The sequence below is a fragment of the Seriola dumerili genome, unplaced genomic scaffold (genome assembly GCF_002260705.1).
Source record: "Seriola dumerili isolate Sdu_G_001 unplaced genomic scaffold, Sdu_1.0 BDQW01000242.1, whole genome shotgun sequence".
In the NCBI taxonomy this organism is placed as follows: Eukaryota; Metazoa; Chordata; class Actinopteri; order Carangiformes; family Carangidae; genus Seriola; species Seriola dumerili.
Window position 1 is genome coordinate 6,794,865 of NW_019174497.1, and position 13,327 is coordinate 6,808,191.

Sequence of the window (13,327 nt, forward strand, 5' to 3'; positions counted from 1 at the left end):
TTTTAGGGCTCAATTAGGTCTGGTGTCTAGCACAGATCTTGGAAGGGGTGAATATTTAACCATTGTTGAATTGGAGTGAAGTCAGAAAAGACCTAATGTGGCAAAACTTTGTTGCCCAGGTACCAGGCTTTAAACTTATGTTGCGCAAGGAGTGTATTGTTCGTCCTCACAGAATTCTCAGACTCTTCGCAAATGTAAGAATCAGTCATCATGTCCAAATTTGGGTTGTAATCAGTCTTTACACCACGCCTTTCCAGTTTTAAGAAAACTAAGCGTCTGTCATGCATTCCAATGAGACTGTGAAACTAATTAGGGAGGAAGTGTCCTCATATGAAAGATTTGGTGGAGAAGAAAATAGATTAATTTCAGTGATGCTCACACTCCCTAATCTCCTCTGCAAGATAAAAACTAGGTTGCTTGAGAAAGAGGGCAGAAAGTGGAGGCATCAATCCGTCACCCCTGCACATGACGACAAACGTGTTTCGCTTATCTTTCTCTCTGTCTCTCATAACTGTCCCAAACTTCTTTTACAAACTCTCAATGACGCAAACACTGCCACACTTACGTTGTCACACATAAAAACAGAAAGTAATTCTGTTGTGGATGTGGGTAAGTGTGACAGCTCTACAAGCACTAGACAAACAATGACTAATATGTGCGTTTGTGGTTTGTGTCACAGATCAGGAGAGAGGTATGGAGTTCTTGCATGTGCTACCGGCTGGTTTTTGTCCATCCTCCCTATTGGCTGGAAGACAAGAAGTGGCTGCTGTTAAAAAGAAGAAGGGCAGTTGTGCTTTGTTTCATGTCAGATGCAGCAGCACGTTGAGGGTGGTCACAGTGTGCAGGTTCATGATGATCTGCTTTGGTGGTTGTAGCAAATACCATCTCACATGCACTAAAAGAGAGAGACAGAGAGCATCTATTACTGTAAAAATATTAAAATATCCAACTTCACAGGATTTGGTTTCTCTGAGTGTTTACCTGAAATCGGCTAAAATTTTCACTCAGAAAACAGTCAGTCACTGACCTGTTGTTGACCTCCAGAGAGAAGCCTGAGAGAGGAGATTTAAAACTACATTGTTACGTGTAAAATGTGGGACCTTTTTAATAACACGAAAACTATAGAATAAGATCAGCCTTCTATATGAGTGGTCTCCCCCTGGTGCTGTCCCTTTCTGTCTCCCCCAAATTGATCTCTAATCTGTATCCCTCTGTGATTACATCTCCTCACAGCACACAGATCACAGTCCAACAACGCCATCATACCTCTGGAGAGAACGTCCCTCTCATCTTGCAGATTTACTTAATCAGATTCTATTTTTACGGGGGTCCCATGCAACCTAAACAGGTTCTCGACTAAAGCCCCTGCAGGATTGTCTCTGTCTGCTGACTCGCACTCGGATGGAAGTCATGCATCACGTTTCGCTTGTCACACAGTGGATTTAGAAAGGAGGTTATTAGCAACAGGAGGGATGGCTGCGGCGGCTCTCAGCGAGGCACCAGAAGGGCTCTTCTCTCAGCAGGCTTCTGGTTGTTGTGGCAGAGTTGGCTGATGAAAACCCGGCATTACTGAAAGTGCGTCACCAGGCCGGCAAACATGCAGCAGACACAGGGTCAAAGTATGAAGTGTTTACATACGGGTCAGACATCAGTTTATCTCAACAATAACTCTGGAGATGGACAGCCGGCAAAGGCTAGAGCACACACCACTTCCCTCCATCTCATAACTTCCTCTTTTGTGTAAGGCTGATTTTGTCATAAGCTTTTCTGTTCTGTCATACATCAACATTTTATGATCAATAACGTTTTTTCAGATTCACTACCTTGGTGTTGACACGTATTGACCTTTGCACCTCTTGTCATAGTTTACATGTTGTAGTTTCTATCTTTTTCACTGTAGCTCACTAATCAATTTATAATGCACAGCTCATTTGCAACTAAAGAAATTGTGTCTACACATCCCAAATAGAAATTAAACAATTAAAATGAAAGTAGAAAATGATGACTTAAAATATTTGAAAATATTTATTAAAGTACATATCACAAACATTGCAACATATATTTATAAAGTAAAACAAATATAAAGTTTATAAAGGTTATGATTTTCTTTGAAAGTCAAGGTAACTTTAGAAGTCCGGTAGGGCAATAAAATCTCATGTCTACAACTCCACTTGGTTATGAACAGAATAAGAGAATAAATAAAGACATTTAGAAAGAATTTTTTTTTTTTGCTCAGGAATTGAAGCAAGAGCAGAGATTTCATTCATCGTGAAGCTGGAAAACAACTCTCGACAAAGCTTTGTCTGCTGCTTCAGTGACAGCCAGGTCACTTTCGATGCACAGTACATTGCTTAGGCATACTATTTACAGTGTGGTAAGTCACAATACTAACATTTTTTAACAGTCTTTTCTATGGCAACTGGTCAAGTAGAAAAATCTGTGTTGAAACAAAAATACCTATACAACTTTAAAATGGAAAAATATCGACCATCTTTTAAGTTTTTCTCATAGACATCTACAGTAGAAAAGGAATACATGTGAAGAGTGGTGTGTTCAACACTGTGTCATCTGCTACCTTCACACTCATCATATCTATACAGCAGTATAATCATCCTGTGGCATTGGTAGAAATCTTTACAGATATGCATCAAGTGCATCCTTGAACTATATACTGTATATTGATATGTTAGTGTACATTAAATGCAGACTTTTGTATGACAGCAGCAGCTCACACACACACACATACACACACGCACACACACACACAGGCAGGCTGGCAGACAGGCCAGTTTGGTTCAGTTCATTTGGCCTCCATTTGAAGCGGCGTCAAGGCGAAGCAAGGAATATGGGTTCAAGGAGGAGGACACGTCCCAGCACCTCACTGGGTGGAGTCGGAGTCACTGGAGTCCAGGCTGGCCTGTGTGGGTGCTGGGGTGCAGCTGTGATGGGCGCCCGGTGGGCAGTGGAGGGTCTGCGTGCTCCGCCGCAGGTTCTCCAGGGACTGAAGGAAGGAGCGACGTGCCCTCTCCTCCTCCAGCGGCGAGGAACCTTCTTCTTCTACCTCTGCAATCTCAGCAAAGGTGACAGGTTGTGTTTTGAAGCGAGCCTCACGAGGTCGGCGTGAGCGGCTCTTCCCCCTTGCTGGGGCCTTGGGGACAGGCAGCTGCTGGGGGAACTCCTCCATGGCTGAGGCCATAAGGTGAGCCGGCAGGACGTGAAAGCCAGACGCCTCGATAACCATCTGACGCACAGCAGCCATTTGTAGAAGCCAAGAAGGGTACAAAATTAAATCTACTTCAAATCAAATGTGACACCAGGTGTAAAAACTGCTGGAAGGAGGCAGTCAACTACTTAGAGAGTCTCAGACTCGTCTTTCCCTGTTCTCTCTGGTGCCTTGTCCTATTTGAAGAAAAGTCTGTCAGTCTCTCAGGAGCAACAAAGCAAGTGTCTGTCCAAAGTCAAGCCAAACAAACTCCTCCAAGTCCAGGCACACTGAAGATGACCAGTCTTAAAGAAAGAAGTGCTTTGAAGCTGCTCTTCACTCCTCACTGTGAGTGCTTCTGTTTCAGCTCCGCTGAGGTCTCTCTTCACGCTGGCTGTTTCTCGATGTGTGCAAGTGAATCTCTGTCTGCTAATGCCACCAGCAGCTCCAGCACTCTCTTTTATAGCAGCTCACTCCCCACTCCCTCTCTCTCTCTCTCTCTCTCTCTCTCCCTCTACTCCTTGTGCCTGCCAGGGCCCTCCCACTCCCCTCCTTTCCTCTCAGTCATGGTTCCGGCCTCCAGAGCAGTCAGCCAGTCAGTCACCCCCCTCAAAATAAACATATGAGAAGAGAGTATCTGTGTGTGTGTGTGTGTGTGTGTGTGTGTGTGTGTGTGTGTGTGTGTGTGTGTGTGTGCAGGGTGTGTGAGGGCTTTGACGGATTTGTAGTGGGGCAGAGATATGTAGAGACAGAAGCAGAGAAAGACAGTCGAGACAGAAAAGGAGACGGTAACATGAAGTGTGCCGAGTCAGAGAGAATGACTGGAAGAGAGAGGAGGGGAAGACAGAGAGGAGAATTAGGGCAGTTCCCCAAATCAAAGTCAAGGTTGAAACTCAACTCACACTCAAATGCTCTTATGTGTTTTATCCCAGAATGCTGGAGAGTCAGCGTTGTGCAAAGTGCTGTTGATATGTCAAGAAATGATTACAGAAAAGCTTACATTTACTTTTCTTTAAGAGAATTGTGGATTAAACTCTGTGGCAAGTTTGGAACCAGCGGGTTGTGACATTTTATTTTCATATTGCATTACATAAAAAAAGATGTTCATTACCTCCACCTAGGAGGTTATGTTTTCACCTGTGTCTGTTTATTTCTCAGCAGGATTATGCAAAATGTACTGAACCTATGGGCACTGAACTTGGTGGAGGGATTTGGGCAGATCAGGATCATTTACAACAAATTCTATTTTTTTTCCTGAAGTCTAGTGTATGGGGATAAACCTCTAGCAAGTATAAATTGAAAAGTTTAAACAGGAGTGAAAAAAATGCATTTCAATATGCAACTATAAGTGTAGTTACTATATGGTTTTGTTTTCATTATTATATATTTTTTTCTTTTTCCTTTCTTTCCTCCACTAAAATTTTTGTGCAGCCAAAAATACTGGCGAAAACCTCTCAAAATTGACAGATTGGTTGCAAATTCCACCCACTACTCAGGAACAAAAAACGAAACTGATTGTCCAATAGGTAGTGCGATAATAATTAAGTATACATTTGTGCAATCTTCTCAAAAAACAGCATGGGCTACAGTGAAAATTCTTTTGCCATTTTAATCTCTGAAATCATCTGCATCTTTGCACAAATGTTCTTCTGTTCTAAAAATGCTTAACATTTCAGCCATTTTCAAAAAAAGGGGTCCAAGCTGCTGGACAGAATAAATCATTTAAAGAGTCTCCTTGTTCTTCGAACATTTAACACTTTATAGACCAAATAATTAATTGTTTGATGCATTGTAAACGTAATCTGCAGATTAATGCTGAATGAAAATAATTGTTAGTTGAACTTGTATTTTCAATAATCTTAAATTCTTTTAAAGTGTCGATAATTGTCCAAAATTAACTGTACAATTCACCAGAGCTCAATGTGCTGTCGTCGTTTTGGTTGTTTTGGCCAATTAACAGTCAGAAACCAAAAAGGTGGTCAATTTACAATGATATAAAACACAGAAACCCAGCAAATCATTATATTTGAAAAGCTAGCACCATAAAATGTTAAACATTTTTGCCTGATCAATAACTTATATAATTAATCGATTACCAACCAGTTATTTGTCCACAAATGCTTTTATACTTACATAATCAAACATAGATAGATAGATAGCTAGATAGATAGCTAGATAGATAGATGGATAGATAGATAGATAGATAGATACTTTATTCATCCCCTAGGGGAAATTCATGTGTCCATTATGTTAATAATAATAATAATAATAATTATTATTATAATTATAATAATAACAGTTGATAATTAATAAACAATAATAATTAGATTGGTCCACTTCCTTTGACTGAGGTGTTGTATAGCCTAATGGCAGTGGGAACAAAGGATCTCCTGAACCTCTCTGTTCTGCAGTGCAGTGAGATAAGATGTTTGCTGCAGCTGTCATGGACCTGAAAGGCCAAACAGAAATGAGATGGTCTGGCCTACAGAGGATTTTTGGTTTGTTAGCTGTGCCTGCCCTTTTGGTTGCCTCACAATGTGCCACTCTGTTGCTGCATTGGAAGGAGCCTACAAAATGGGAAAGCCTAGTTGCACTGCTGTGATGCAATAGGTCTTCAAATACAGCCTCCAAAGGATGCGGCCCCTGGATTGGGACACATCTTACATCTAAGAAAATATATAGTGAGGCCGTTTTTTCAGTAAAGCTTTTTCTTGAGGAAGTAAAAAAGAAAACAGGTTGCCAGTCGTGTTAAAATGTTTCAGCACTGAGGACAGCATGTGGCACCCCTGCACATTGACTGGTGAACGTTTCAGTACCGCCGCTGATAAACAGCCACAGGCAGGTGACCTGTCTCAGTACCATCTCTTTTTACACAGGAATAACATAAACAAAAAAGACATGGCAGTCTACAACACTATACAAAACTTATCCAAATAAATAGTAGACAGTCTACAACACCCCAGGCAGTGACACCAACACATCCTGAGATGTGGTAAACATGGCGTTAAATAACAGATTTATCTATCTACCATTATGAATGATTTCTTCATACATACAAGAAAATATAATATTATGAAGCTATAAGTCACATTTAAAATGTTTAAACTGTAAACAGTATTTGAAGTTGTTTCTTCATTTCATTTACTGTGTATTTTGACATGACAGAACAATAGGACCAGTAAAAAGGAAAATTAAAGCTGCTCAACCTCAGTGCTATGACTTAAAAATGCAGACTTTTGTGTATTTGGCATCTTGTGCTTATCTGTTTTGTTTTCTTTTGTGTGTTTTTTCTGTCCAGCATTTCTGTTATATTTGATAGACACACAAGAGAGTAACAGAACAACTGTAACAAACAACAAAATTAATTAATTAATCCCTTTTGTCTCCCCTGTAACAAAAGGGATTAATTAATTAATTAATTAATTAATTAATCAATTAATCAATCAATTCATTCATTCATTCATTCATTCAGTCATTGACTAAAACTCTGCTTTTGACTTTGTTGCCTTTGATCCTTTGATCCTGGAACATCGTTTGACATCATCGATGACATCACAGATCATACACATATAGAACCTGTATCTTGGTGAGTTTCATTCTCATTGCATTCACATTAGACAAGTGAACTGTACGGTTGTTGAAAAGTATTTGGAAAGAATTTTCTGAAAAAATGCCTTCCACAACATTATCTGCAAGTTTTGCGGTAAAGAAACGGGGTATACTCCACAGTGACACCACAAGCTACCTGATAATTAATTATAGCGGAGAGGGATGTTTTGGTAAAGTTGCACAATGTATCAACTTAACCACGGCCGAAATGGTAGCAGTCAAAATCCACAAAGAGAGTGAAGATCCGACCATTCGAAGAGAAGTGGCGATGCTAGAGGCAGTCAGGGCTCTAGACCCAGACAAGAAGAACATTGTGCGATTTATGGAGAATTTCAGGTTCAACGAGCTCTCTTGTCTGGCCTTTGAAATGCTGGACAGGAGTATTTGGGACCTGATGAAAGAGAGGAATTGGGAGCCACTGGGTGTCAGTGAAATTCGGCCCGTGACCCACCAGCTACTGGTCGCTTTTGAGGCCCTGAAAAATATCGGAATTATGCACACAGACTTGAAGCCTGACAACATTATGCTTGTCAACCACAAGGATCAGCCATTCAGGATCAAGCTGATCGACTTCGGTCTGGCCCTTCCAGCGAGCAAGGCCAAGGTTGGAATGCTCATGCAGGCCAATGCATATAGGGCTCCAGAAGTGACCTTGGGCCTCCCCTTGTCCGAATGTGTTGACATGTGGGGAGTGGGCTGCGTCATGGCATTCATGTATTTTGGTCAACACCTCTTCCCTGGCAACTGTCCATATCACTGGATGAAAGTTATGTTGCAGCTGCTGGGTCAACCAGTTGATCACTATCTGACTGCTGGAGAAGACAGCTGGATGTATTTCACCAATGATCTAGAGGACGAGTGGAGACTAAGGACTCCAGAGGAGTACGAGGCAGTAACTGCTGTCGAGCCAGAAGTTTGTGAGAGGTTTTTGGACTCGGCCTGGAATCTAGAGGATGCAGTGAAGAGATATCAAGCAAGACATGATGATCTGGAGGATGAAGACAGGATGGCATTTTTAGACCTCCTGAATTGGTGCCTATATCCTGATACTGCACACAGAATTACTCCCAGGAGAGCCCTCAAACACCCTTATATGACAATGGTTCACCTGGTTGATAAAGTGGAGACCTACAACTACGCAGACTTTGCCACCCAGTACATGACTGTTTCCCCCCAGCAACATTTTGAGGGATCATATGATGACTGGATGTATGAGGAGTCAGCCTTTGTAAAATTGTATTGTCATGATTCAAACACCGCTCTCATGACTGACGTAAAGAAAGAGCCATCAAAAGGAAAAGATTCATCAATCGACAGTTTTTCTGCTCACAATGAAGACTTTGCAGATTACAGCGCTGAAGATTCAGACACCCATCATAACTCTCACAAACACTCAAACACTGAGAGCTCTAGTGGATATGAAGCTGATATTGAGTCTTCCATTGAAGACAGTAAAGAACAAGCCACCAGCGACTCAGACGATGGAAAATCAATCAAGCCAAACCTGAGTCACAAGGAGGATAATGAGTCAAGCACCTGTGAAAAAGATGACCTAGAGTATGAGCCTGTGAAATGTTGTTGCGGTCATTCATACATTGGCAACGATGCTGATACCAAGACCTCCAGTCAGCCAGCCACCAATGACCCCCATGATGAAGACCCATCTCCCACAAGCTCCACTGCCAAGCACATTATAGAGCCAAACAAGACACCTGGACTCTCAGCAGCAACTGACCTTCATGATGTCAGAGACACAACCACACCTTTCGAAGAAGAGCCAGGCACCACTGCTCCCCTCAATCACAATACAAACATTGATTGTTTGCCAGTTGCCAGTGACACACCTGATGACAGACCATCATCTGAGGTTGTCCCAACTGATGAAGCTGCAGTGTCCATCCCTTTAAACGATGGAGCTGCAGCTGCCATCAAACCCAGTGATGCTGACGACATCAAGACCGGCCCTGGTGGAGCCCGCCGGAAGACTATATTTCAAAGAATTGGCAAATTCTTCCGAAGAGTTAAAAAACGAGTGACTTCCATCTTTAAACGTCGAGATAACTAATATAATAATAACGGCAACCTAAAAAAGAAAAAGGACAGCACATTGCCAGTTCATTCCAAATCCTTCTTATAGATGCAAGTTGTGAGTTAAAGTTAGACCCAGACTTGCATTTATAAGAATGACTATTAGACAGCCCTGTGACATACTTAACCTATTTCATCAAGGCAGTTCAAGGGCCAGTTTGAAGCTGCTGCCTAATCTCTAACCAGTTCTTCACGTTTCTACTGCCAAAGGTCCGGCTCGCAGTCAGGAGAACTGGTTTGAGAGCGGCACAGACACTTGCTCTCTCTCTCTCTCTCTCTCTCTCTCTCTCTCTCTCTTTCTCTCCCCCTCCTCTTTACCCTCTCTCCCTTATTTCTCTCTCTCAACCCAACCGGTCGAGGCAGATGGCTGCCCACCATGAGTCCAGTTCTGTCAGAGGTTTCTTCCCGTCAAAAGGAAGTTTTTCCTCTCCGCTGTCGCCAAGTGCTTGCTCATGGTGGGAACTGTTGGTTTTCTCAGTCTTGGTGATGGGGTGATAACTGATGTGGGCTACATGTGAACTATGTTCAATAAGAAATAATGACACATTAATAAAAAATATTGAATATATGATGTATTATTTTCATTTAATTATTTTTATCATATTACTTTTGGATATGAAAAATGCTTGCAAACTCATTGAGGAAATAAGACAAAACTATGTTTAAGTTGTAATTCTAAAGGTTTGCAGTGAACTGGAGAAATGTTGCAATAATTTGCAATTTGAATGCAGTCGCAAGGTGTAACATTTCAAAACACAGTTACATTACTTTACAGTCAAAACAAGGAATAAAAGTAATAAATCAAAAACATGAAACTAACTAAGATAAATAATTGAAACAATTACAACAAACATCAGCCATACGATAAAAGCGAGTTTTAAGAAGAGTCCTATGTGCTCTTTATCTACTGATGACCATAGATTTCAATTTCTTTTTAATATTGTTAACATAGAAGAAACAGAAACCAATGTTTTATGTACTGCTTACAGTCATTGTTGCAGCCCCAAAGTCACTAGTTTTTATATTTGACTGAACCATTGCTTTGTCTGGGTCAAATAAGTGGCTTACTTGCCCAAATAAATAGAGTCTATACAGCAAAGATTTTCTCTTGCACAAAAAAGAAGCACATTATCTTCAGTCAAATTAAATATGCAGGCGAGATCCTCCAGCACTCACCCTGATTTGTGTGTGTGTGTGTATATGTGTGTATGTGTGTGTGTGTGTGTGTGTGTGTGTGCGTGTGTGTGTGTGTGTGTGGAGAGAAACATTGACAGCAGCTCTGCTTACAGTGTTAATACTGTACATATGTAAACATGACCACAGGAGAGACAAACAGTGTCGGGAAGTGATTACAGTCTCTGTGCTGGTACAACCAGCTCATCTCTCTCTATCTTGTGTATGTTCAGCGTGACAGCCACTTATGCACACAACAATAATCTGAATGCACAATAATCATTACACAAATCCACCTGAGAGAGAGAGGGAATGTGCAACAAAAGGAACGAGGACATTAGTATATTAGTTGACATTATTACCATTTAAATTAGTATAATTAATGTAAACAAAGACTATTAACAGGACTCCATCAGCCCCTATGAAGATCATGTTTTTCCAGCAGAGTTTTCCGGCACTGCAGATAGGAGTGCTGTGTCAAGGGACAGCACTCCCATGAGACATTTGGCATCCACATTCACGAACAACCACAAACCACATATAGTAGGCTGCAATGTTATGGAAGTATCTCAGTGTATCTGTACCAAATGAAGTTTATTAATAAATGATGTTTACTTGCACTGTATTGATAGACTGGGTTGTGATAGTTTTTCACAGTAGCCAAAAACAAACTCAAAGCGAGGGAGGAAGAGAGGGAGGGAGGGAGAGGTGAACTGTCTCTTACAAAAGAACAACTAAACGGCAACGAGAGCCGTGACTAAGAGAGGCAACATTTGTTGTTTTGACTGAAACCACAGGGGATTGTAAAGGCGATGAATCATTTTCACTGTGGCTTATTTGTTTGTGGTACTCATGATATCACACTTAATTTTCCAAAGACATATAGATGACAAATTATAGCATTGTAATTAATGTTACACAAACTAAATACGGCCCTGATTTTTCCAGTCAAATCTCTAATACCGTTAATCAAAGGAATCATTCCAAACTCCTTAATGAAGAGCAGCCAACACTCCTTCAGTGGCTAGTGCACATCTGTGTGATTTACAAGTTTAAACACACACACACACACACACACACACACACACACACACACACACACACACACACACACACACACAGTTTGTTCAAATGGCAAACCTTTGTTCTAAGCTCCAACGGATGTGCAATATTCTTCTTGAGAAGGCTCAGCTCAGATTTCAGCAAAGTAAATAGCAAACTTATGTTTCTGCTTTATCAAATGATCTTAGAGAGTATAATTCCATATGGTTCACAAGTCAGGCATGGTAACCTGGCAATACAGTTAAAGTCTAAGCTTGCATGGTCTTCCAGACGGCCATGATGATCATGGGGAAAAAAGAACATTACAATCTTCAGTCCTTATACAAGAAACCTGTGCTTAGGGAGGCTCAGAAGGGTCTGAATGACCCACTTGAACCCAGAATCTGAGATACTGTCCTCAGGCTGACAGTTCAGGACATCAAAGTGTTGAATGAACAGGTATAAGAATTCATTCATCCCATCTCCCATACCTGGTATTAGGTTATTATCAAAACCACTGTTTTTTATTCTTAGATTTATATCTGGTTTCATTACTTGAACTAGTGTCTTCTATCACATTTCATTATTATACCTGTTTTTATTACTGAAATAACTGTTTTTATCACCCTCTAACATTCAACATGTGACCCTCCGCATGTTTCAGGTTTGTATGTATGATTTATGTACTTGCGGGCATGTGCATTGTGACGCAAGTTTCCACTGTGGGACAATAAAGTCTACCTAACCTATAATAAAGCGCACCTCACCTTAGACATGATAAATGCCACTGAGCCACTTGTGGTTTCATCTTAGTACTATTGAAAAGATATAAACATAATGTATAAAACGGTTGTTTTATTTTGAAAGTTTCTTTGTAAGAAATTTTCAGTTTTGTCATATTTACTATGATTCAGTCGATACAAAAACCTAACTGCAAAAATGTGTTGAAATCTGTTGAAATACCTGATCATTTAGTTTTGGTCTATCATCAAAGTGTCAATATGCAATAAGCAAAAATAGTTGAGTTACTAAATAAATGTGTCTGATCCAGATATATCTGAGTAACATAGCCGCAGGGATACGGGTCAAACAAGCTATTTAAGGTTATTTACATGACTAACAGTTTACCTTAAAATCAACATTTTAGTAGCTCTAGTCATGACATTTCATATACTGTATGTATAAGGTACATTTTGTTTCTCGGCTACATAATGTGAATAATAATCTTGTAGCTGAAGAGAACAGGACGACAAGATCGTAGGCCATAGAGGATCACACAGGATGCTCAGCCTTATATGTAGTTACAGTCACAGTAGATGAGGAAACACAAACACTTAGCAGTCCCAGCATCATCGCAGTCAACACGTAATGTCATCGTAACTGTAACCATAATGACTAACCGAAATTTATCAGTGTTGCTGCTGGGGGTGGAGTGGAGGGGTGAGGTGGGGGGTGTAGACTGGCTGGGTCAGTTACATTCACGCTGCAGCTGACTCTGTGCCAGGGAAGATTTCTTCCCTCACATATAACACAGGTCAGATGTTTTCTGATCTGTTTGGAGACATATTGATTTATGATAGAAAATGGCTTCCTGAGCCACTCGACCCACTTTGATTTTTTACACTCATGTCAGAAATCTCTACCTCTGCCATGAAAATATCAAACTCAGCTCAGTCAGAAGCTCAAGAAACACAACCTACCAAACTGTGAGGGAAACATGAGACAAGATGAGGTGTTCAATTAATGAAATTTATGCTCAGTCACTTTACAGCCTCTTGTTTGTTGAGGGTCACGACTATTGCTGTCACATACAGTAATGTCATGGGTGACATCAAGGACTAACGCACAGAGTGATAGTTCACTGCCACTGGAAAACTCACCACTTCCTCAAACATGTCCGGTAAATGAACTAAGGAAATATTGTTATTCAACTGATTCCGTGTTCAGTGAAAGAGAAATATTACTGAACATTTCATTTCTACGTACTTCTGTGGTTATTAGTTTGACCACTCTGCTTAATTACTGCGCTATTTTCTATCACTAAGGAATAAAAATTAGGAATGAAACTTTTGTCGAGTGTTAAGTGCTGACGCATAAATCGACTTTCCACAGCTGTAAAATCATGTCTGATAACATTATAAACTACTATGCAAGTGCGTTGCTGTTTGATAAGGTTTCAAATTCATGGTTTATTACTCAAACCAGCCGTCATTG

The 13,327-nt window shown here is 40.6% G+C and overlaps 2 protein-coding genes across 2 annotated transcripts in view; both read right to left on the minus strand.

The window, feature by feature from the left end:
• Nucleotides 1-795: 795 nt before the first annotated feature.
• The window catches only part of alkbh3 (alkB homolog 3, alpha-ketoglutaratedependent dioxygenase), a 43,575-nt gene continuing 31,043 nt past the window's right edge, over nucleotides 796-13,327 (minus strand). Inside the window, exon 11 of the mRNA XM_022756094.1 lies at nucleotides 796-895. The gene's annotated coding sequence lies outside the window, so the exon portion shown is untranslated. The remainder of the gene's footprint in view (nucleotides 896-13,327) is intronic.
• On the minus strand, nucleotides 2,007-3,642 carry cunh11orf96 (chromosome unknown C11orf96 homolog). Its single transcript, XM_022756096.1, has one exon. It carries the CDS (start codon nucleotides 3,257-3,259, stop codon nucleotides 2,879-2,881), a length of 381 nt encoding a protein of 126 aa, XP_022611817.1. The 5' UTR covers nucleotides 3,260-3,642; the 3' UTR covers nucleotides 2,007-2,878.

Excerpts from the sequence above, each read along its gene's own strand:
- cunh11orf96 (XM_022756096.1), bottom strand. The coding sequence starts at position 3,259 with ATGGCTGCTGTGCGTCAGATGGTTATCGAGGCGTCTGGCTTTCACGTC.